The sequence below is a fragment of the Diabrotica undecimpunctata genome, chromosome 7 (genome assembly GCF_040954645.1).
Source record: "Diabrotica undecimpunctata isolate CICGRU chromosome 7, icDiaUnde3, whole genome shotgun sequence".
Classification (NCBI taxonomy): Eukaryota; Metazoa; Arthropoda; class Insecta; order Coleoptera; family Chrysomelidae; genus Diabrotica; species Diabrotica undecimpunctata.
This window is the reverse complement of record NC_092809.1, coordinates 61,272,268-61,295,193: the sequence shown is the minus strand read 5'-3', so window position 1 is coordinate 61,295,193 and position 22,926 is coordinate 61,272,268. Positions and strand designations below refer to the sequence as shown.

At 30.0% G+C, this 22,926-nt stretch overlaps 1 protein-coding gene across 2 annotated transcripts; it reads left to right on the top strand.

Moving 5' to 3' along the window:
- Nucleotides 1-2,781: 2,781 nt before the first annotated feature.
- Mppe (Metallophosphoesterase) lies at nt 2,782-20,459 on the top strand. 2 transcript variants are annotated; one of them, XM_072537434.1, is made up of 6 exons: nt 2,782-2,944; nt 2,999-3,229; nt 4,728-4,899; nt 5,006-5,263; nt 5,646-5,877; nt 8,580-9,064. In XM_072537434.1, the coding sequence occupies exons 1-6, from the start codon at nt 2,925-2,927 to the stop codon at nt 8,621-8,623; spliced, it is 957 nt and encodes a 318-aa protein (XP_072393535.1). In that variant the 5' UTR covers nt 2,782-2,924; the 3' UTR covers nt 8,624-9,064. The 2 variants fall into 2 exon arrangements, with proteins under 2 accessions (XP_072393535.1, XP_072393534.1); XM_072537433.1 differs by lacking the exon at nt 8,580-9,064 and adding an exon at nt 12,648-20,459 and having other exon boundaries at nt 2,783-2,944.
- Nucleotides 20,460-22,926: the final 2,467 nt, after the last annotated feature.

Genomic DNA, 22,926 nt, shown 5'->3' with positions numbered 1-22,926 from the left:
AATTTTGTCCCATTTTGGGGTTTTCTTTATCACATTTTCTTATAATAAATTTAAATAAAAATAAAAATAAAATATAAATAAATTATTCCTTCTTTAATTAAGATTTATCAACTCATTTTTTATTAATATTTGTCAATAACACTTTTACATAATTAAGTAATTGTTCTTTTTGATGAACTTGTTTGATAAAACTTTAAATTGAACCTGATTCATAGAATCCTTTTCATTATGGTCCTTAATATTTGAACCTTTGGACTGTGGAAATTTTTATTAATCTTCACCTGTTAGCTGGCTAACTAGTGACGTCATAATATTAAAATATATGATATATTGGATTGACTTCTCTTGCTTTGTTCTTTGTTGACAGATCAATCACTGTAGGGTTAAATGGTGATCTTAACCACCTTTTCCTTTCACTGCTTGGTTTTTTAACGACAAGTTGTCAACCAAATTTATCACACTCTTTGAATATACCGCCTTAATACATAGAGGTTGGTAGCTTGCCTTGCTGTTTATGTCATTGTGACTTCAAGGCCACTTCTACTCACGTTGTTGTGCGTGGGTGTCAAAACTTTTAAATTCATTTACCAACGAGCCTCAGTAAGCTAAAGACTGGTAACTTCATTTTTTTTCTTTATTACTATTAATCTTTAACAACTTATAATGTTACCTAAAGTTAAAATTAAAATATAATTTTTAAATAAATTTGTTGGAAGTGCAATCTAATGATCTTTCTAGTTCTTTACACTTTAAAATAAACCTTAATGTTTTTTACTAAGTTTTTATAAATTTTTTTTATATATACATGTATTTTTATCACATGTTCTTTTGCTGTGCTAATTTTGTCAAATTGCAAACTTTACCTAGTTTCAATTAATTGTTATATACAACGTTAACTCTGAATGTCCAGCTTTGTAAGCTTTTTCATATTTTTTACATCACTGACTGCTACATGTCTTTGTAAGGTAACACACTTTGGTTATAACTTCTCTATGGATGTTTGGTTTCATATTGTTCTTTTTAGATGAACTGATGATGCTTTCTGAGCAGAAAGCGAAACGCCTTCAATAAATAGATGAAGTAGCCATCGTCTTTGTCTTTTATTTCTCCACTTTGACCGATAAACCCACCACTCTTCGAGTGTACCTTAGTTTATATATATATATATATATATATATATATATATATATATATATATATATATATATATATATATATATATATATATATATGTATGTATAAAAATGTGCACTCGTAAGTGAATGGGATATTTTCGGTCAATTTGGAGATAAAAAAGACAAGAGTTGTGCTACTTTATCTATTTATTGAAGACGTTTCGCCCAATGTTCATTGGGCATCATCAGTTCATCTAAAAGAGTATTATAAGCGATACATCTATATGAAAAACAATTAAGTAAATGATCTTACCTTTAAAAGATCTGTAGCATTAAGATGTTATTATTGTGAAGAAACATCAAATATTAATATATTAAATAAATCAGCAAAAACACAGAAACACAGAACGCCAGAAGATTCCCAATTAAAGTAATTTTATATTAATTTTTTAAATTTAACTTTTGAAAAATTAAATTAAAAAAGTTAAATTAAAAAAATAAAAAAAAAATAAAAAAATAAAAAAATTAATATAAAATTACTTTAATTGGGAATCTTCTGGCGTTCTGTGTTTCTGTGTTTTTGCTGATTTATTTAATATATTAATATTTGATGTTTCTTCACAATAATAAAATCTTAATGCTACAGATCTTTTAAAGGTAAGATCATTTACTTAATTGTTTTTCATACAGATGTATCGCTTATAATACTCTTTTAGATGAACTGATGATGCCCAATGAACATTGGGCGAAACGTCTTCAATAAATAGATAAAGTAGCACAACTCTTGTCTTTTTTATCTCCAAATTGACCGAAAATATCCCATTCACTTACGAGTGCACATTTTTTTTATATTAAATTAAACGGTCATATTCCTTAAAGATATATAAATATATATCTATATATATATATATATATATATATATATATATATATATATATATATATATATATATATATATATATATATGTTCATATATTACAGTAAGACAAGCATTCCATAACACGGCATATCATAGAACATCTACAGGTAATACGGACACTTACCAAAAAGTGTAACAAATACAATTAACCTCTTCATTTAGTATAGTAAAAGAACCACTGCAGGATCATCACGTTCGTAACATAGTTAATCAAACTCACATGTTTACATTCATTTAATATTAATAGGTGGAGCAGTACGGCAAGAGATAAGGGCTTGCGGCTAGGTGATACTCCTCCATAGATCCCTACCGGAAGGGCGTGGAACGCCTAAATACCGGGTATATATATATATATATATATATATATATATAATATTAATAGGTTTGGTACATTGATAATAGGTTTCCAGTCAAAAAGTGGCAGCAAATATTTTTAATTCATTTAATAGCAATTAATTTTTGAACAAAAATTTTATTTCGTTCATTTATTTTTTAAATAAAATACGCTGCTCATAACATATATTTATGTTTTTTATATCAAATTAAAGCTAAAACGTAAAAAATTCGGTGCATTAAATATCATTTATAGTTCAACGTTCAACGGGCTTCATTGAACTTTACTTGTTGGATTAATTGGTAACATCTTTTTGACGTATGACTGTAAAAGAAGTTGTCTACATATCAGCATAGTTTGTTTTTATATAGCATGGAATAATATTTTCATTTTGTCAAATGAGTCAGAATACAGGTTAGTGATTATTAATAATAAAGAAATGTCAACGTCAACTCATAAACTTTTTTAAACATTTTAAATTGTAATTAAGCACAGTTGAAACTGTGGTTAAACTAGAATTAATGGGATAAAACACGAATATGATTTTAAGAAAAAATGCTATTATCTAGATCTAGGTATGTCTATTACAATTTATCTTTAATTTCCATAATCCACAATAATTATTTTAGGCGATACTCAAGAAAAAAATGTTTCCTGTATTTTTTGTTTACTTCTCTGTTTGGATGTGTAATTTATATAGAATTGTTTTCTTATTACATAAATACTCTAAATTGGCACCAGTTAAAATGTAAACACCACAAGTGTACTAAAATACTCTTAGTAGCAGATCCCCAAATTATTGGAAATAATGAAGAAATTTTACATTTTTTGACCCCATTTACTATCTTTGATAGTGACAGGTAAGACGAACTGCTTAGTAAATACATTACTTGTATATATGCTGGATTCATAAAGACTTTTTAAATCAGAAAGAAAAGAAAACATTTGGTTAAAAGGAAGATCAATGTATTTTTATTCACTTTTGAAATCTGGCTAGCATTTAATACAAAAAAGGGACTGCATAAAACAGCTGAGCACCAAAAAAATGTATACAAAAAACAAAAATATATGGTAAAAAAAAGTTTACAATGTACAACAAAAATTATTCTGAAGTAAATGCTGTCAGTTTTCAGATGTTCAGAAAACAGATGTTAACAGCATTAGCATGAATATAGAGGCATATATAGAATATATGCGTCTATATATTATATGCAAGTCAGTGTAATATACTGCTTACTCCATAATTTATATTGCAAGTATGTAAATAGTAATCTTTTGAGAATGTCAGATTTAGTTTTGTTTTTGGTTTCCTCTCTTTGCCTCAATTGTTGAAGTTTTTTTAATAATTAATAAGCATTAAGAGGCACTAGATTTTTATTTATTATTACATTGATTTGTTACTAAAATTTATATTCCAAGATGACTTAATCCAAGAATTGAGAAGATTTCTTGCCACTAATAATGTTAGTAAGTTGATGTGGTTATTAGATTTAAAAAAAAATGCAAAGTTGACTTTATGTGATATAGTTAGGTTAATAAGATGAGGTACTAGTGTAAGAAGAGGGTAGGACATCTACGAAACTGAAATTTAAGTATATCAATAATGCAGTGGCGCACCCAGGGGGTTTTGTGGGTTAAACCCCCCGGCACTATTCTGACACTGTTGCTCACAAATTTTAAGTACTTAAAATGGAGGTAGCAAAAAATAAATTTCGGTGCCCAACCAAACCCTTCCCCCAGGAAAATTCTAGGTGCGACACTGATTGAGAGAACTTCATTATGTTACTACTCATATGCAATATCCAGCAATAATAATTAACTAATTTCCTAAATATACCTCCTCAGATTCTTCACTCTCATTGTAAATTCTAATTCAAAAGCTCTACTAAATTTGATACAGTTCAACTGTTTTAAAATGTGAAAATATTTAGTCACTTTTTAAAAGATACTTTGTCTATAAGCAGAACTGAATTATGTATTTGTTCTACCAAGAACTGCAACACTGTGCTAGAAGCTACATAATAAAAATTTAAGTTTTGGTAACCCATTGATTGTTGTCCCAAGAGATTGAAAAGAGAAAACATGCCCAAGGATTTTGCACTGGTTTTCCTCATGAAATCATGGTATGGGTCTGTAGCTAATAGCTACAGATGGATCTGTAAACCTCGACCTACTGGGGTCATATTGTTCTTTGCACACAGTCATTACAGCCTGTGATGGTAATGATTTAGAATGTTAAATCTAGTTTTATATTATTCTTTAGGTGTGCACTTGGATGTTCTACTGATATAGAGCAGTATCTAAGATTATATACAAATTGCCACTAAATATTTTAATTAGATTATTCAAACATTTCAGGTTTCTGAAACAGACATATATACAAGCATATAACTTTGTACAACCTGATATAGTAATATTTCTTGGAGATTTGATGGATGAAGGTCACAGAGCTACAAATCACGAGTTTCATCAATATGTTAGAAGAGTGTTTGATATATTTCTAGATTCTGCTCCAAGTTCATTTGTAAGGGTATGTATCTTAAGTTAAATACTAAAGGCAGAAGTAAGATTTTGAAACAAACTTTATTTTTTTAATAAAATTGAAAAAGAAAATGTAATTTTTTTTTCAATTTTAGCACATCTGGATTCCAGGCGATAATGATATTGGAGGGGAAGACACTTTGGTCACCAAAGAAAAGATTGACAGATTTGAACACGCATTTTCCCAACCGAAGTTTATTACTTTTAGAAACATAAGTTTTTTCAAGATAAATCGTTTGATTTCTGACATTCCAGTGTATAAAAAGAAGAGAGACTTTTATAATACTGACGAGTTGTTTATAGGTTTAAGCCACGTGCCTCTAATGTTCAAACCTTCAACTTTTGTTGATAAGGTAATGTATTATTGTAGTCTAGTTGTTGGATTAAATGGTTTAGGAAAAATTAATTTTGTCTCTGAAACGTTAACCTAAGGCCAAAGCCTCACTAAAAGCGACAGAGATAATGCACTTGGATCCAATAGTAAAGTCTTTCACTACTTACCACTTTGCTACCATGCATCCAAAGGTCAGAGACAAAATGAAATTTGACAAGTAATAGAGAGTTTTTTTTACAAAGATTTTTGTATGTTGTTAATTAAGATGGTGCATCTGTAATATGGTAGAGAGCTACCATTAATTTTATGGTTAGAGAAAAGTGAAAATAATTTTAAAAACTTTTCTATATGCGTATTGACTAAATAGTCTACAGATTACATATTGCATCAATTTATTTTAGATGCTAAACAAAATGATGCCTCACGTAATGTTTACTGCCCACGAACACAAATCAATGATATTTAATACTGACGCTCATCTTCGCCAAGACTTCCATCTAACGCCTGTTAAGCCAGAACTCAATCAAATTTTCGAATACTCTTTGGGAACAAAAGACATGTATGAAATTGTACTTCCAACAGCGTCTTATAGAATGGGAACAAATAAAATAGGTTATGGATTTGCAGTCATAGGTAAGTTTTAAAAATATTTGATCGCGCAAGAAATATAACAAGAGAGGAGGAAAGTTGGAGCAATATCTCAGATATTTAAGTATTTTACTAGTATTTCTTCTTCCAGCTGTAACGTTATAAACGTAACAATAATTATTTTATTCCAATTTCTTTTGATTTTATTCATTTGTTTTACTATTTTTCTCCTAAAATAGTTAGCGCTCAACTTTTTCATTGGCTATATATTCTCTTTAATCATTATTCTTTAATTGAAATTTTCAGTTCAATTCTCATTTATTCATTGTAAACCCTCGTATTTACACCCTGTATGCTATGTTTAAGATGCATTGTTTATTGTTAGAGCTTCAACTAGCTCTTTCTCGGTGTAGGTATGTATTAAATTAAATGCAAATCTAAGTAATGAGTTTGGCAGGGACAAATAGAAGATTATACTAGCTACTCATATTTATTAAATATAAAGAAGTCAAATTTAGTGCAAACAAAAATCAAATCTTCCCGAAGCTTTACAAATTAATAAAAAGTTAAAAATATATTTATGGCAAATTGTACAGTCGGCACGTAATTACGTTGGAAAATTTATAGGAACAAGAGCGAGTAAGATACTAGCAAATTGGCAACAATGTTAGAGTGACCAGTACTTTACTGAACGTAGCGTAGATATCTAATTTTAAATTAAATAAAAGTTTTTATTTTTATTTAATTTTATTTACCAAAAAGTTTCATTTTCTATAAATTTTAAATAAAAAATATCGGTGTTGTTCACTTCTGTGATATATCTAGGGAGTGATAACACTAATCGACTCGACTGAACAGAACTTATTCTAAAATAATGATACCTATAAAAAATTGTTAATAAAAGTAATTATCACATACAATTAAACAAATTTTTTATGTACAAGTATTTTAGTATACAAAAGTTTTATTAACACAACTGCTCATAAGTTTTAAAACTTATGAGCTCATTTTATCCCTGATAACTTAGTTATTGTAATCAGGAAACAATAGAGAATTCATTTTTTAAATTATATAGAGGGTGTTCTATTAAAGAACCACAACTTTGGTTTGACACCGTGTGAGAGAAGACTTAGTACCTCAATAATTTAAAAATGGATTAGAGGTCTAAAACTTTTATGAACATCTTTTTTATATATCTAGCAGGTATTTTATAATAACCTAACCTGTACTTTGACTATTTTAAATTAAATACTTTGTACGTTTTTGTTCTATCATGAAGTGTGTTTGTACCCTATTTTCAAAGATATATAGGCAAAACGAGAATATCTACAATTACAATAAAAATAAAGGTTGCAACTAACACCTAGTTCGAAGTAAGTACTTACTACTCTACTCAGAATCACTGTTATCACTAGTATCACTGGTATCTTCTAAATTTATAGTTAATTTGGTTAATGCTGGTAAATATTTAACATAGTCATTTTCCACTGCGATTACATGTTTGATTACATTTTTCCAGTTGGTTGCTGTGATCTTTGTGACTTCTCTTCTAATTAACTGGAGAACAGTAGACGAAAATTTAGGAGTCACCTTTCTTCTTCTTATATTTCCTTCAAGTTGAGTCCATATTAACTCTATTGGGTTCAATGTACAATAGTAATGAGGAAGTCTAAGCACGGTATGCCCATTACGGTGAGTACATCATATCATATCATCAACAACATATTCCTTCTGGTACTGTCTACTATAAACATCCTCCAACAATTGCTTTTTACTATATGATGCCTCAAAGTACAAATCTTTCTCAAATAAAAATTCTTTAATTTGTAATTTGTTTCAAGTAATATTTGGAATTTTCTCATTATTCTTGAATAATATGATACGTTGTCCATGACAATCACACTATATTTAGGTAATCTCGGAAGAAGAGATTTTTCAAACCATGATTCAAAAATTTAACTTTCCATATCCTCATGATAATCTTGACTCTAGAGACGCGTCTTTAATTTTTTTTTTGCTGATATTAATAATACATCGTTGATCCATCTATTTTCTCCACTGCAGTGTAAAATTATAATTATCTGTCCTGTCATGAGTATCACACCAGGTCTCATCTAAATAAACAACATTTTGTTTCATTTTTTGATACTCCAGTTATCTGTCTGATATAAATATAATTGTTTCTTAAAGAAATAATTATTCTAGTACTTTCCATTAGTGTTTATTATGGGTTTATTTAAAATTATGGTTTTTAAGAAATCATCAAAGTGTTGTTGCTGAATATGAGAGAATGTCCTTTTCGAACCAGTTCACTTCGAAGGCTTTCAATAGTTGAAAAAATATTAGCCGCATCCATTTTGTATATTATTCTGATTATAGGTACCTTTAAGTGCGGTTCTATTTGTCTGAATTTGCCACAACCCTTTCTCCTCTGTCTAGAAGATGTTTCTCCTATAATCTTGTAGCAGGTTACTTTGGGCACTCTGATTTAAAAAAAAAACATGTTTCTGCAATTGCCTCCGATTTAGACAATTCAGAACACAATCCTTCATAAACATGTTTCAGCATATGTTTGGGATCATCAGCTTCTGTTTTTTTCTTCAAAAAAACATTGAACGTTTACATCTATGGTTCCTAAGTTGAACTTTTTTTATACTTCATTTCCATCATATTGGTAGCTGAAAATTCTTTGTAAGTTATTCTGTGTAATTCTGTCTATGGTTGTAAGCATATCGATTTACTTTTAGATGAACTGATGATGTGTATGGATTTATATATGAAACCTTTTTAATATAGGATTGAGTAACAAGATCCCTTTGTTTTCTTCTTCAATTTTGTGACCGATATGGTGGTCAGTGCAACTTACTAGTCGTTGAGATTATTTACAATAAACTTTGACACTCAACATTAACAACACAAATATAAAATATAATAATGGACAATGCATTCTAAACATTTTGGTAAGGATAGTAAAACTTAGTTTATTTCATGACATCTTTTGATGGTGTGTTTTAACTCTGATACATAGAGAACAGAAAGAAAAAACAATATGATTAAAATGTAATTAGATGTTCTTAATATTGTATTTATTTTCAAGAACCAAGAGGCCCATATTGTGTAGTTTTAATTTTTAATTATTAAACCTGTCTTAATGGTATGCAACCAGTTATGCATACAAGAATATGTAGAGGTGAATATTTATTTTATTTTTGATGTTTTTCCAGTAAATAACAATAAATGTTGCTCAATTTTATATATATATATATATATATATATATATATATACAGTATACTCCCTCTATAACGAACACGGTTATTACGAGGTTTCGCTTATAACGAGATACATTAGATGTCCCGTGAAATTTCTATTGAACTATAACCGTCTATAGCGAGGCAAATTTGGTTATAACGACCGAAAATAAGATCCAAAAACGTGTTTTTTACGTTTTTAGTCCGGTCGTGGCTATAAATAAATACCTTTTCAAACAGCCCCTCAATAAACTTAACTGCAGCCCGCAATAAACTTCTTTACAATGAATAAATACAACTGTTTCACATCTTTAGAAAATATATGATAGAATGATACTGGACCATTTAAAGCAGTTAAAAATAACAGAGTTCTTAAAATTGCAGAAGCAATAGTTTATGTTATCCTTGAAAATACGGTTTATACATTATGTAGTTGGAAAAATATATAAGTACAGCTTTTTGTTTTAACGTATATCATTGATAATAAAAGTAAACAACTCTTTTATGTTTTAATATAGGTATTTCATTGACAATAAAAGTAAATAACTTTTTTTCAAAAACGCAGTTCAAACAATATTTATTAGCATCTTATATTGCTCCGAATGGCTTCACTATAGGGAGAAGTAGATCCACCAGGCTTGAGAATGGCAAGTGAGACCTTGCCGAAACGTCGCCAAAACAATGGTTTTCAAGAAAACCAGCATTTTACAACGCGGAGTCAAACCCGGAAAAATAGTGACAGCACATGTAGCTCCCGCGGAAACCTCAAAACAAACATATATATATATATATATATATATATATATATATATATATATATATATATATATATATATATATATATATATATATATATATATATATATATATATATATATAAATTAAAAAAGTCTGACATAGATAAATTTATTTCGTTTAAAAATAAAGTTTAAAATAAAATATTATACCTACCTACCCAAGTGTAAACCACTGGGCGGTCGAAACGAAATTTTGTCGGATAAACTACTTTATGGTTTCGGTCGCTCAGGCAAATATTGTTATATCTTACCCAAAAAATGCATACGTTTGCCGATACAAGATAACGCATTGTGATTTGTCATAATAACGATAGCCGATGTTTTCATTGGCTCTTGGTCCACGTGGACTGATCAACAATTTGATGATAACTTCAACTGGGTGACTGCCCTAATTTTCAAACATAATACCATTCACATCTGAATGTAAATATCGATGAGAATATTAAAACTTTGTATTATTATACATCTCAGTCATTGATAATTTTCCAGTTAATAACTACTCCTGGTAGAGTACTTTTATTTTAATTTTTATTGCCTGCTTTTATTACAGATAAATATATTTTTACACAGTCTCACCGAAATACGAGACGACTATACTGTCACTTATGAAGGACAAGCTAAGTGCAGTCTTATAGCATAATAATTTTCCATTCCAGGGTCCGCAAAAAATTGCAAATTTACAAAATTATTTTTTACCAAAATAAGCACTTTAAATAGTCTAACATTTTTCATCTAAAGAACGGCTAAAGCTTCTAAACGCACTTTGAAAAATTGAAATCGGTCAATTAGTAGAGCCTAGGGAATCTTTTAAAGTTATAAATTTTTTGGCTTATAAATAAATAAAACAATTTTGCGAGAAAAGTCGTTTGAAGTGCATGGGAGGTAGGGTGGGGTAGCCCCTCGGCGCATCGACCAAATGTGAATCGGCGAGTTCAAAATTACAACGCTCTCCAAAAATTGCATTTTCTCTGCTTCCTGGCATCCGATTTTGATCTTTTTTTAGTAGTCAATATTTCGAACGACAAGGTTTTCAAATATGATATTTTCAAACACCTGTTTTAATTGCAAATTGCATATTAAGTGGATTTTTACTTTTAGCAAACATATATTTTAAGCTTTGATATCTCGATATACCCAATAAACCGAATGCATTGTTTTTTAAGTACCATATTTATTTATAAGCAAAAAATGTTTATAACTTTAAAAAATTCCTTAGGCTCTCCTAGTTCACCGATTTTAAAGTATGCTTGTATGCTTTTAAAATGCTAAATTTGCAATTTTTTTACGGACTCTAGATTGCAAAGTTATTATGCAAAAAATATTAAACTGGTCCTAAAGAAATTTAGCAGACGTTTCACTCGTATTATAAAGTTTTTCTAGGCGGAATATGAGGGCTGTAAGTTATGTTAATAAGGAATCGAAAAAATTTAAAGGAAAAACTTCATTTTTTGCACTTTTTCCCAATTATTGCTATTTTTAAAACAATAAACAATAAATTCAATTTCTAGATAGTCAAATATGTAAAATTTAATGGCGAAACTTTTACCTTGGTTTATGTTTTCTGTAAGAGCCATCTCTCTCGAGTTATTGGCGAAAATATATCCGCAAAAAGTAAAATTTTTTGATTTGTTTCAAATTTTGTTAAATAAAAAATTAAGCACGATGTTTACGACTAGCTCATATCGTAATTATTGATACGAGGTACATCCTGAAGGGATTTCATCAAAAAAATTAAATTCTTTTAAAAAATGTCCACTATGGTCTGCTTTTCGACTGATCCTGGACTACAAGAAAAGAAATTGAGAAATAAAATGTGTTTATAAACTAAAATGTTTGTTTAAATACAGAAGACATCTCCCCTACTACAAATCCTTTGAATTGAAGCATGTGGCGGAAATGAGAATGCTTAAATGGATAAGAGAGGTGACAAAAAAGGATAAAATAAAAAATGAGTGTTTAGGGGAAGTCTAAGGGCGGCATCGGTTGATGCCAAGATGAAAAAGCATTTTGGCAACAAGCTAAAAAAAAATTATGATTATTTACTCGTTTGGCCTCAATTTCCTGACTATTTCTTTCCTTTTGACCTTTTTGCTGTTTTCATACGTTTTTATAGTATTTATAAAGTTAGTTGAAACATTTCACTCCGACGAGATTTATAAGGGCAGTTCAATATTACATTTACCAGTAATCAAGTTAAAGTATAAATAACACGCGTCAATGTTTCAAACGAATTTGAGCAATCCCCGTACTTCGTAGGAAAGAGATAGAAGAAAGAGAGAATGAAAGATACATTCCATCAAATAAATATTAGACATTGATATGTTCTTCAAAATCACCTATATTTAACAAACTACTTGGAGGTTCGCTTCCAGCCGGCGGCGATGGTGTACAGATAAGAAACGCTGTTGATTCATGCCAGTGCTGTTCAACTAAAATGTTTATTATTTTACGAAGTAACTGTTTTATATCATTATACTGTCAATATGGCCTATTGCTTATATATAAATTATTTTTGTTGCTAAATATGACATGTTAAAAACTTTTTTATACACTTATATACTTTACGACAGTTTTAAGTAAATTAAAATTGTCCTTATTCTGTTCTTCATTAATCTATATTTGAATATAAAAATAAATGATGCGCCCATGTCTGGTAATATGATATTATTCTTTTAATGTTTGTCCGCAACCAGTTTTTTGGGTGTTTCAACTGACTTTATGAATACTATACCTATTTATATCGTTAAACTAATATAATATTTTTTTCAGAAAATAATGACCTGCAGTTTACAGTATTATGGTCTCCGTCCAGATTTTTACATCTTAAAATTTATTTTTACGTTTTTCTATGCCTTGTTACGTATATTTTACTCATGTTGTTACTTAAGTGTGTTACCCTGTTAAGGTGCTCGATAAGAAATTGAATTTATTAACTCCTTTAAAGCCGATAACTCTTGTTCAATAGTCATTTTACAATAATCAATAACGAACAGATATTTAAAAAGTTAATTATTGAAATAGTTTTCATAGCTTCATTACACTTAATCACAATAAGCTTCTATTTAAGTAATCATCTTTAACAGTCTGTCATCGACTACATAAATGTTTAAATAGTTTAAATTTGACATTTTTATACAATTTTCAGCTGCATCCTTCTCTGTCAAAAGTCCATTTTTAATATTAGTACGTACGTTTCAATTTTTATATTCATCTAGATATTTTAGCATTTATTTCAGATCAATGACCTCTTCGGCTATCATTATCTAATTTGATCGTAAATAAGTGAGATTTTTTAAATACTTTAATAAAAAAAATGATATTGTAGTGTTTTTAAAGTAAGTATCTGAAGAAATTAATGAAGCATGTATCAGAATCAACTTTTATACATAACTCCCTCTATTATAACTATACCTCCAGAAACAGGCTTTGAAGATAAAATCAAATTGTTCTCAGCCAAATATTTGGTGAAATATTCACTCTCGATGAGAGTTAGACGTTTGAAGATTAGATACGTGCGGACAAATATTGACCTCTATTGGCTCTATTCGCCTCGAAAATAGGTCATTCCGTGCACTTCACGGGACTTAACTGTAGTTGGTGTTGGCTGTCGGTGCAAAGAGCTCATGCCCAACTACGGCACAGCAGTGACCGAATTTTAAACCGGTCGTTACTTACTTCATGAACATTAACTTTACAAATGTAGATGCTACTCTGTAACAAAAAGGTGTACCTCACTTCAGATGGTGTCGGAATGTAAACAAACAAGTTTTGTAACCCGGTCGATAGAGGCGCTGATAATCAATGTTTGCGAAGTTCATATACAAACTTTTTGGAAGTGGTTGTAAGATGAATCTTTAGGTGAGCGGTAGAGTGCCCTTCTGGTAATAATTATTTGAAGAATCAAATCTCGCTTCAAGCAATTTTTTTAATAATATCGTTCATTTGATGATAAATAAATGTAGATAAGTTTTATGTACTTATAAAATAAATAAAAACAATGCATGCTGTAGACACATTTTTGCCGTCTTTTATGGCATGTGCCCGTCCATATGTTCCTGTAACATATTCTCTAACATCTACCACGTTTTTTAGACTCCTAGAAAAATCAAACAAATTACTCTCAGTTGTTTGACAATATTAATTAGTTTTATAAACCTTTTCGAATTATAGTTGCATATGCCGCTTTCTGAAGTAAAGAAAGTAGTTAAGAAAAAAAAGCTGAAAAAATGGTATACGGGTTTTTGAAGGTTCTAAAAGGTGTATGAGGGGTACCTAGCTGATAAAAAATCCGTGAAGACGTACAGCTGATTTTGCTTTGTTTTTTTTTAAACATTGTTACATTGTATTTTACACATTGTTCGACCCAATTTACACCAATTTTAAATTTGTTATATCGAGTTACGATATCTTTTTTTTGTTTTTTTTTAAATCCCCTGTTTCCGGATCAATGGTATTATCATGTGCATTGAAGACACCAAAATAACAGATTCATTTCTTTTTGGACAATAAGACACCAACATAATATCTTCATGAAAACTTTTTTCTTCTCTTTTTTATCAGACAAGAACTCAGCGGGGATCTCACGCTTATTCTTGCGTATTATACCAATATAAGTTATTTTTTTGATGTAGCAATTTTCTTACTAAAACGAAATACTGGTCACCCAATTATCGCCTGTAATATTATGATTAGTTCCCTCTATACCAATTGTAGTACAATATCTTCAGCAGTATTGCTAAACTTATACGGGCCAGCAGGTTGAGTTCCGACATATGTTTCGAGATTGTAAGTGTAAGAAGTTTTGGCATCAACCAGAGCTAACATCTATATCCCATACTTCGCTGGTTTATTGGGTATATATTGCTTGTATGAGCAGCGTCCGCTAAAGGCCGATAATTGCTCTTCAACAGTCAGATACGCACTAGCAATAAAATTACAATTTTGAAAATTAGCCAAGAAAATTTCGAAAACATTTCTAATGGGTGCTAATTTGTATAATTCCCTTCTTTCTTTTTGCGTATTTATATCGTCAAATGTCAAACAACGGAGGAGAAATCTAAATCGTTTTTCGTTCATCGCGAGATAATAGGATTCAACTCTATGGCCTTTGGAATTATCCCATATTATATGACCGTTTTTTGTTGAATTTCTCAGTGTTCCTATCAAAGCTCTTCCTTTCATTAGTTAATTTAGCATTCCGATCCCTATGAAATCTCTTTTGAACAAATTGTTATTATACGAATGATGGCCTCGGACATAAAAAGTTTTTAGACAATCAATTGCAAGCATTGCATTGCGGGCATCACGTTTTGGTCCAGGTAAGTGTGTTATATTATGAGAACGTGTTAGCACTTATACATTACCACAATCCTTTCTCCACTCAGTCGTCATATCCTTTCCATTGTAAAATTTGCAACCATCAATTTGTTCATCGTCTCTTTGTGATAAACCTTTATCTTCATCTGATGTGAGTTCTAATTCTGAGCCTGTCTCATGGTCACTTATTTCCATTATAATTTCATTTTCTTCTTTATCTTCCTCATTTTCATCTAATTGACTCTCCTCTCTACTTAATATTTCGTCAAACCATCTTAACCATACAGCTGAGTCTGTTATACTCTGTATACGCCTTCCTTTATAGACAGACATGTTTCTCTGAAGCCAAGAAGGGAGACACTATAAAATTATGTATCAAAATAATGCATACACTTAATGCAATAACGCAAAATTGAATATTTGACAAATGTGAATATAGTTCTGAGAAGTATAATTCAAGAGAAAACAACACTTACTCAATTGATGACAAATTATTATATAAAAACACTACGTAGGTACTCGACAAATAATGTCACACTGTTAGGCGCGCAGTCCTTAATCGTAGACCAATCGTGTTTACACATGCGTAAGAATAAGCAATTAACTAGTTCGCTGCAACACGCCTACTATTGTGATATTCCGTGAAGCTGTTCCAAAATCGGGGGATACCTTCGGCAAAAATCGGTAGACCATATACAATGACGTATATCATATACACACTTTTAAATTTAAAATTATAAACAACAATATTTTGGAACATAAATGTATCTAAGTATAAATAAAAAATTAAGTCAAATAATACTTAATACCAAATACAAAATTATGATATTAATAAGACATTATTATTGAATCTTTGGTAGTTTCCCTATCTTTTAAAAAGTACAGAATAACGAATCTCCGAGGATTTCCCTATCTTTTTAAAACGTACGAGATACGTAACGTATTCCTATCGGGAATCCCCCTAAAGGGATATTCCTATCAGTTGATTTGATTGATGTATTAAAATGTATACAAACGTATTAAAAATACTGAAAATTTTTTGATGGTAACACAAATAAAAGATAAATTGTGTTATTGAATTTATTTTTAAGTAAAAGTGCATTTTGATATTTTTTCTCAAATCGGTAGATCCAAGGAGGATTTCGGTAGTTCTGTAGACAGGTATCAAATTCGGTAATTCGGTAGATCTACCGAAAAATCGGTAGACGGAACATCACTAACTGAACTACTGAACTTATGCTTATGCTAATTCGTATTACAATATTGTAATACAATTGAATTATTGAATGAAACTAAAAGGGAAGGTAGAAATTTATTTACCTGTGGGACTGAATTTTTAAGAGGAAAAATTAAATTATAGATCTGGCAGTGTCTTCTAGAACAGAGGGAAAAGTTGAGCTTTGTTGCTTTGCTATTTTCGCACACAGCAACGAATATCGAGTGCTATCGTAAACAAATTAATGTATGGCGCGATTTTTTTATGTGCATGACATTGGCTATCTGATTCTTAAAAGTATTCATTATAATACATTTGGATATTGTTACCTACAAAAAAATTAATAATATTTTATGTGTATTTAAAATATTTATTTTTTTGTCATGTGATATAAAACTACAACTGTATAACAAAAATAAAAAAATCGATTTGGTTTTCGATCCCAGATCTATAAGAATACTCCTTGTTTTCCCACAAAACAATTATGTTGTCAGCGCTTCTATCGACCGGGTTACAAACTTCTTTTATTTAGATTTAAAACGGAGGACATATCTATATATTCGTTGGTAAAAGCCTGTGACATTAATGTACACTCATAGACAAAATTATCAAATAGTTTTTGTTATCATTGTTACTATAGTGGAAATCACATTCAGATGGCAGTGTAAGCATATAAAATAACAACGTTGCCAATTCTACTGTCATTGTAAATTTTGCTACATTTGTAAAATAAGCAGGGCCAAACTCAGGGTCGACTAAGATATGTTTAGGTAAGTTAAAATTTTTAATAGAATATTCGTGAATGAAATAAATGGTCATAATTTCTAAAATGCTTTTATACATACACATTTAACCACAGCTATTAAATTATATGAACTACATTAACAATTTTAGACCTATTTTGTTAAACCCATAGTGAACATTTATTAATAAGTATTTAATGATAGTGGTTTAAGAGAATATCCCAGAAATGTAATTTTCAATTGTTATCATTTTCATAATCTAGTTCTTCTTCCGAATCATTGATTAATGAAATTGTAATAGATTCAATGTCATTTTCCATGTTCTCTACTGTCCAAAAATTATTCTCCAATTTTATATCATGGTTGAGGTAATTTTTCCAATGTCCATTGTTCTGTACTTTTTCATATCCTTCATAAATCAATGTTTTAACGGCGTTTCGTTTGAAACTTGAATTCCTAGAGGACACGTACCGTTTCATTTTACTCCACACCATTTCTATTGGGTTCAGTTCACAGTGATAAGTCTTAAGGTGTGGACATCTACGCGGTATTATTCGTCACTGTGATTAGTGTATTTTTCAATTCATGAGCAGTTTCCAGAAGTTCTTCTTTTTAGGTAATCTTCTTCAAAATAAATATCCTTTTCATAAAGCTACTCCTTAATTTGACGTTTCACATAATATTGTTTGGGAAGTTTTAGTTTCCTAGAATGATAGATGCATTGTCCATTACAATCACATTCTTTTTATTTTTTTGGAGATTCGGTATTAACATGTCTTCAAACCATTTCTCAAACAGATCTCCGTCCATCTCTTCATGGTAATCTTTAGCACTTTTTTTGGTAAGAAAAGTCATGTCAGCAGCTTTAAAAAATCCATGTTTCCTGCATGGGCTAAAACAAATCTTGGTCCTTTTCCGCTCGGAGTTTTTAAAGCTGTGAGTCCATTTACGAAAGCCTGTCGTTAATTTTTTATTGTTGTATCTTGCCATACTTGTAGATTGGTAGTTCCAGTATTAACCACGATTCGTCCATATAAATGATGTTGGCTCCTTGGTTCCTCAGTTTCTTTATTTCCCTGAGAAAATGGCGCCTCGAAGCGACTATTGTTTTTTTATTAATATTGAATTTCTACCCTGCTTGCCATATATAAAATCCATGTCGTGCAATAGTCTTCTCAATGTACTCTAAGAAAAATTCGGAAGACACTCCGTTTCGTTATTTTTTTCAAGTACTACGTCAAGGGTTGGAGGAATGTTGTCCATAAAAAACCGTGCACTACTTGTCTTATTCTAGAACGAGTTATTTCTCACGGCTATTCGAATAACCCGTTCTTTTTTTTTTTTTTTTTTTCTTATGGGAGTTACGAGTCAAGGTTAGTAGATATTAAGTAGGTTGTCTCGTAACTATAGACCAATCAAATGCTCACTTTTTAAAGGCGGGAATACGTCACCCATACGACACTTTTAAAATTGCCATAATCTTCAATGCTAATAAAAGGTTCAAAAACTTAGGTTTTGCAATATATTTTGGGATTTTCTTGGCTATAGGGATGTTAAGTGGTTCTTATATTAGTAATTATATCAATTTTTTTTTCTAAAATCAATAGTCTGATGACAAAAAATAGAATTGATTATAGTGATAATATTGTTTGTTTTAAATGGAGATAACAGTTTATTTCGCACAAAAACCCAAAAAACAGTAGAAAAAGTTCAAAAGCAAAAATACTAAATATGTAGGAACTTACTTATTATGTTTTTCCTGGAATTTGCAGCATTCTTATCATATCTACTGGTAGGCAAAAAAAAACAAATAGGTAATATAAATAATTTGTTATTAGATTAAAATACAAAAAATGATTAGTCCTTTAAGCACAAATCTTCAAGCTATATATACTTATCTCATCTAAAAAATATATCATTATTATAACGTACAAAACTACATATAATTGTTAGACAAACCTTGATATCACGGCTACGAAAACACACTTCACAAGTGTTTATGTACACAAATAAAATAACTAAATAATAAGTCTCTATAAATAATATTGTCCTTATACCTATACTTAAAAATAAAAACTAAACAAATAAACGAACTAATGATACTATAGAGACAACAACAAACGTGAACTTAAACTCAGACGTGCAGACAACTGTCCATCAACTGTCAAATTTGACTTTGTCGTATGAGTGACGTAAGCATTCTGCCTTCCCCTCGCTTCGCCCACATAGTTACGAGACAACCTACTTAACATCTACTAACCTTGGTTACGAGTGGCCCATTTTTACTTTCACCTCTATATCGGAATACCGTTCGTTTAGAGACTCTAGTCATAGCTGAAACTTTCCTCACTATTGTTGATACATTTTTATCATTGTTCCTGTTTGATAAATAGTTAAAACCATTTAACACAATTTTTTGCATCCGCTATTTAAAAAATTACCGTTTTTTTTTTATTACACTTGCTGCCATTTTGACATTGACACGACACAAACGTTTGACAAAAACTGAATGTCCTTTTAATGACTCCCAACATTTTATCTACCTGAACTTATAATTGCAGGCATTAAAGAATAATTTTGAATTTATAATTAGATTAATTCTATATAATTTTTTAATGTCTGTAATTGTAAATTCAGGTAGAGAAAGTTTGGTGTCATTAAAAGGATATTTAGATCAAAAAGGGATTTTACATATAATTATTTCATTTCCACGAATTGCAAATAATTTTGAAGAGAATGTGTAAAACCGAAAAGACCAGATTCCCGAAATACAACTTTCTATTTTTAAAATACCAGCACAAAAAATTGTATATTTCAAAAAAAGTTTTACAAAAGTGCAATATTTTTCCAGTTTACATTCATAAATATTTCCCAAATTATAATTATTTTATAGGAGTCGGCCGATAACGTTCGATTACAAACTTTGACAACATTGTAGTTATTTGTGACTTAAAGCACAGGCTTATCTCTGTAACGCTGCCATCTGGATGTGAATTTTAGTATAGAATAACGATATGTTGATTTAGTATTAATTATTCATGTATATTACGGTTATACGAAACATGTTTAGACTAAAAATTTAAACATTTTATTAATATCATCACAGATACATAGTCACTATATAAACTTATCGAAGAAAAACATTTATCTTTATACAATATGATAGGTATTTAGAGTTTGAAGATTAATATTTATATTTTAACTTTATATTTATTTAGTAACATTGACGTCCATTTATCGAATTTTGATTGTTATAATTTAAAGATTTTATCTCTGCCTGTATTTTTGTACCTGAATAAATAGCTTTCCTACGCAACCTGTGTTTTATTTATACTATTTGAATTAGCGAATTTTAATCGAGGTAAGTCCGATATTAATATACAGCAACAGTATATATTCCGAGAAAACTCTCTGCTATATTGAAATATAGATGTGCATAAAAATTCAATTATTTTATATACAGTGTGGACCAGAAGTCTGGAAACTAGAACTTTAAAAACTTAGGTTTTTTATTTTACTCCATACCAACCCTCTGGTTTTGAAAATGTTAATATCTTCGTGTATTCGTGATCTGACATCCTAGCAATGTATTCAGCCCATCTAAGTCCCTGCACTTTAACGAAATGTTGTGCCCATCTGTTAAGAACTGAGTTTTTATCATGTATAATTTCACCGTTAGTGTCTTTACAAATTTTTAATCGTGGTTTAAATTCTCGACGGCTAGTATTTAAGGATTTGTAGTATTTCCTCGTTTCATTTTTATCGAATAAACTTTGTATCTCACTGAGAGTGTTCTGTGCGTATTCCCTCTTCTTACGTCGATGGATATGTTTTTCCTCTCTTCTAAGACGTCTATACTCTTCTTTTTGACGTGACAACGTCTTAAATTAGGTTGTGGCTCGGAGTCATTTAAGAAAAAGTGTAACGCCCGCTCACGTCTGTTACAGTGAGTCGCCGAACGAGAGAGAGGCCCGCCGGACCGGCGAATGCCTTGCGTCTCTCTCCCACTCAAACATGATCGGTCCGCTGCGCGCGGCACTAGAGAATTAGGCGCGTTGAATCGCTAAAGTTGAAAATCGTTGAAAGTATCGTCAGCTGTGTCTGTAGTGAAAATGTGGACTGCTTAGATTCGTCATTTACAACAACTACAACAATAAAGGTAAATAATTGTACACTAATATTTCATTATCGTAAACTATGATTGATTGATTAATTGTTAGATTGACACAAAAGTTGAGAAACTGAGTTTATAGGTTATGTCATACTATTGACAAATGTTGATAGTGTTAAGTAAATTATTAGCTTAAATCACTCTGCAATCAATCGTAATTCAGTCGATTGAGAAGAAACAGCGCGTATTGCTAGTCAAACATTTAAAATAACAAATTATAACTTCTAACCTGTCAAAACAGGGCGACCAAACAAACGAACTAAACCGACCAATCACCACGCGCGGAGTTAGAATTTAACTGTGTTTAGCAAGAATTTCAAATTCCAATTTTAGTAAATGTTTTAATTTTCAACTTTACCATTTACATTTACAAATTTTAATTAATTTCAAATTTATTTAGCAAAAATTTGAACCTTCGATCTGAATAAGTGTTTTGATTTTCAAATTGATTCTTTAAAATTAAAAATATTAAAATATATATAATCAGAAGTGAACGTCACATAACATTATCTGTACTTATTATTATTTAATATGTAGGCAAATACATGTGACCATACTTGGTAGACACAATTGGAAATAGTAATTTTTTATAACTGAAAAAAATAAATATATAAAATACTGGTAGCAAACAATAACTTCAATGATCGATATCTCCGCAACTAATTGATATATCGAAAAAATTTTCAAATAAATTTTGTAGAAAATAATAAGATCAATAATATAATATAAAATAAATAATATATAAAAATATAATATATAAAATATAAATAATATATAAAATACCTAATAAATCGGTAATGCAATTCTTATTTTCATTCAATTCCTTGTTCCTATTGTGCAATTTAATAATATTCATATCAATAAATATTCTACCGAGAAAAAGACGTTGTCACGTAAAATCTTCGCACGTAAAACCGACTTTACAGGCAACCGATTTTTTTTTCTCCGTGTACAACCTGCGTCAATGGTTTTTTGATATGCTGCGTTCTTTCTATTTGTGGCCATTTCGCACTCATGATCAAACCAATGATTTCTTTTTTCTGACTTGGTTTTGCCCAATATTTCAACGGATTTCTGTAACACAATATCTCGTATACTTGCCCATAATTGGTTAATATCTTCTTGTTCTTCTAAATTTTTTGGCCTTATTTGATCTTCTATTTGCTGTCTGTATACATTTGCAATGTCGGGATCTTTTAGTTTATTAATGTCGATTTTTTCTCTCCTCCCGATCTCCCTTTTTAAATTGGATATTCTCTCTTTAAATCGTGCTTTAACTAAATAATGATCACTATACTTCATCTAATTTACTTACCGTTGCACGTCATAGCCCGTGAGGTCACATGATACCCACACGAAATATTTAGGCGGTAGGTGTGTTCTTTTTTAGAATCACTTTGCCGAGTACTCTAGCATTACAGCCACTAGACATATTTTATTATAAACGCGTAGAAATAATATTTAAAGATTTCTATTAATGTTAACTTAAAGAAATACACAATACTATGTTTCATTTAATTTGTATAAATGCACTATAAAGCGTTTTTATGAAGAACATTTGTTCGGAACATACTGTAACTGTAATCGAACGAAGGTGATATT

Excerpts from the sequence above, each read along its gene's own strand:
- Mppe (XM_072537433.1), top strand. The coding sequence starts at position 2,925 with ATGCTATTATCTAGATCTAG. Across the intron at positions 2,945-2,998 it reads ATGCTATTATCTAGATCTAG|GCGATACTCAAGAAAAAAAT; the intron begins GTATGTCTATTA and ends TAATTATTTTAG. Across the intron at positions 4,900-5,005 it reads CTCCAAGTTCATTTGTAAGG|CACATCTGGATTCCAGGCGA; the intron begins GTATGTATCTTA and ends TTTCAATTTTAG.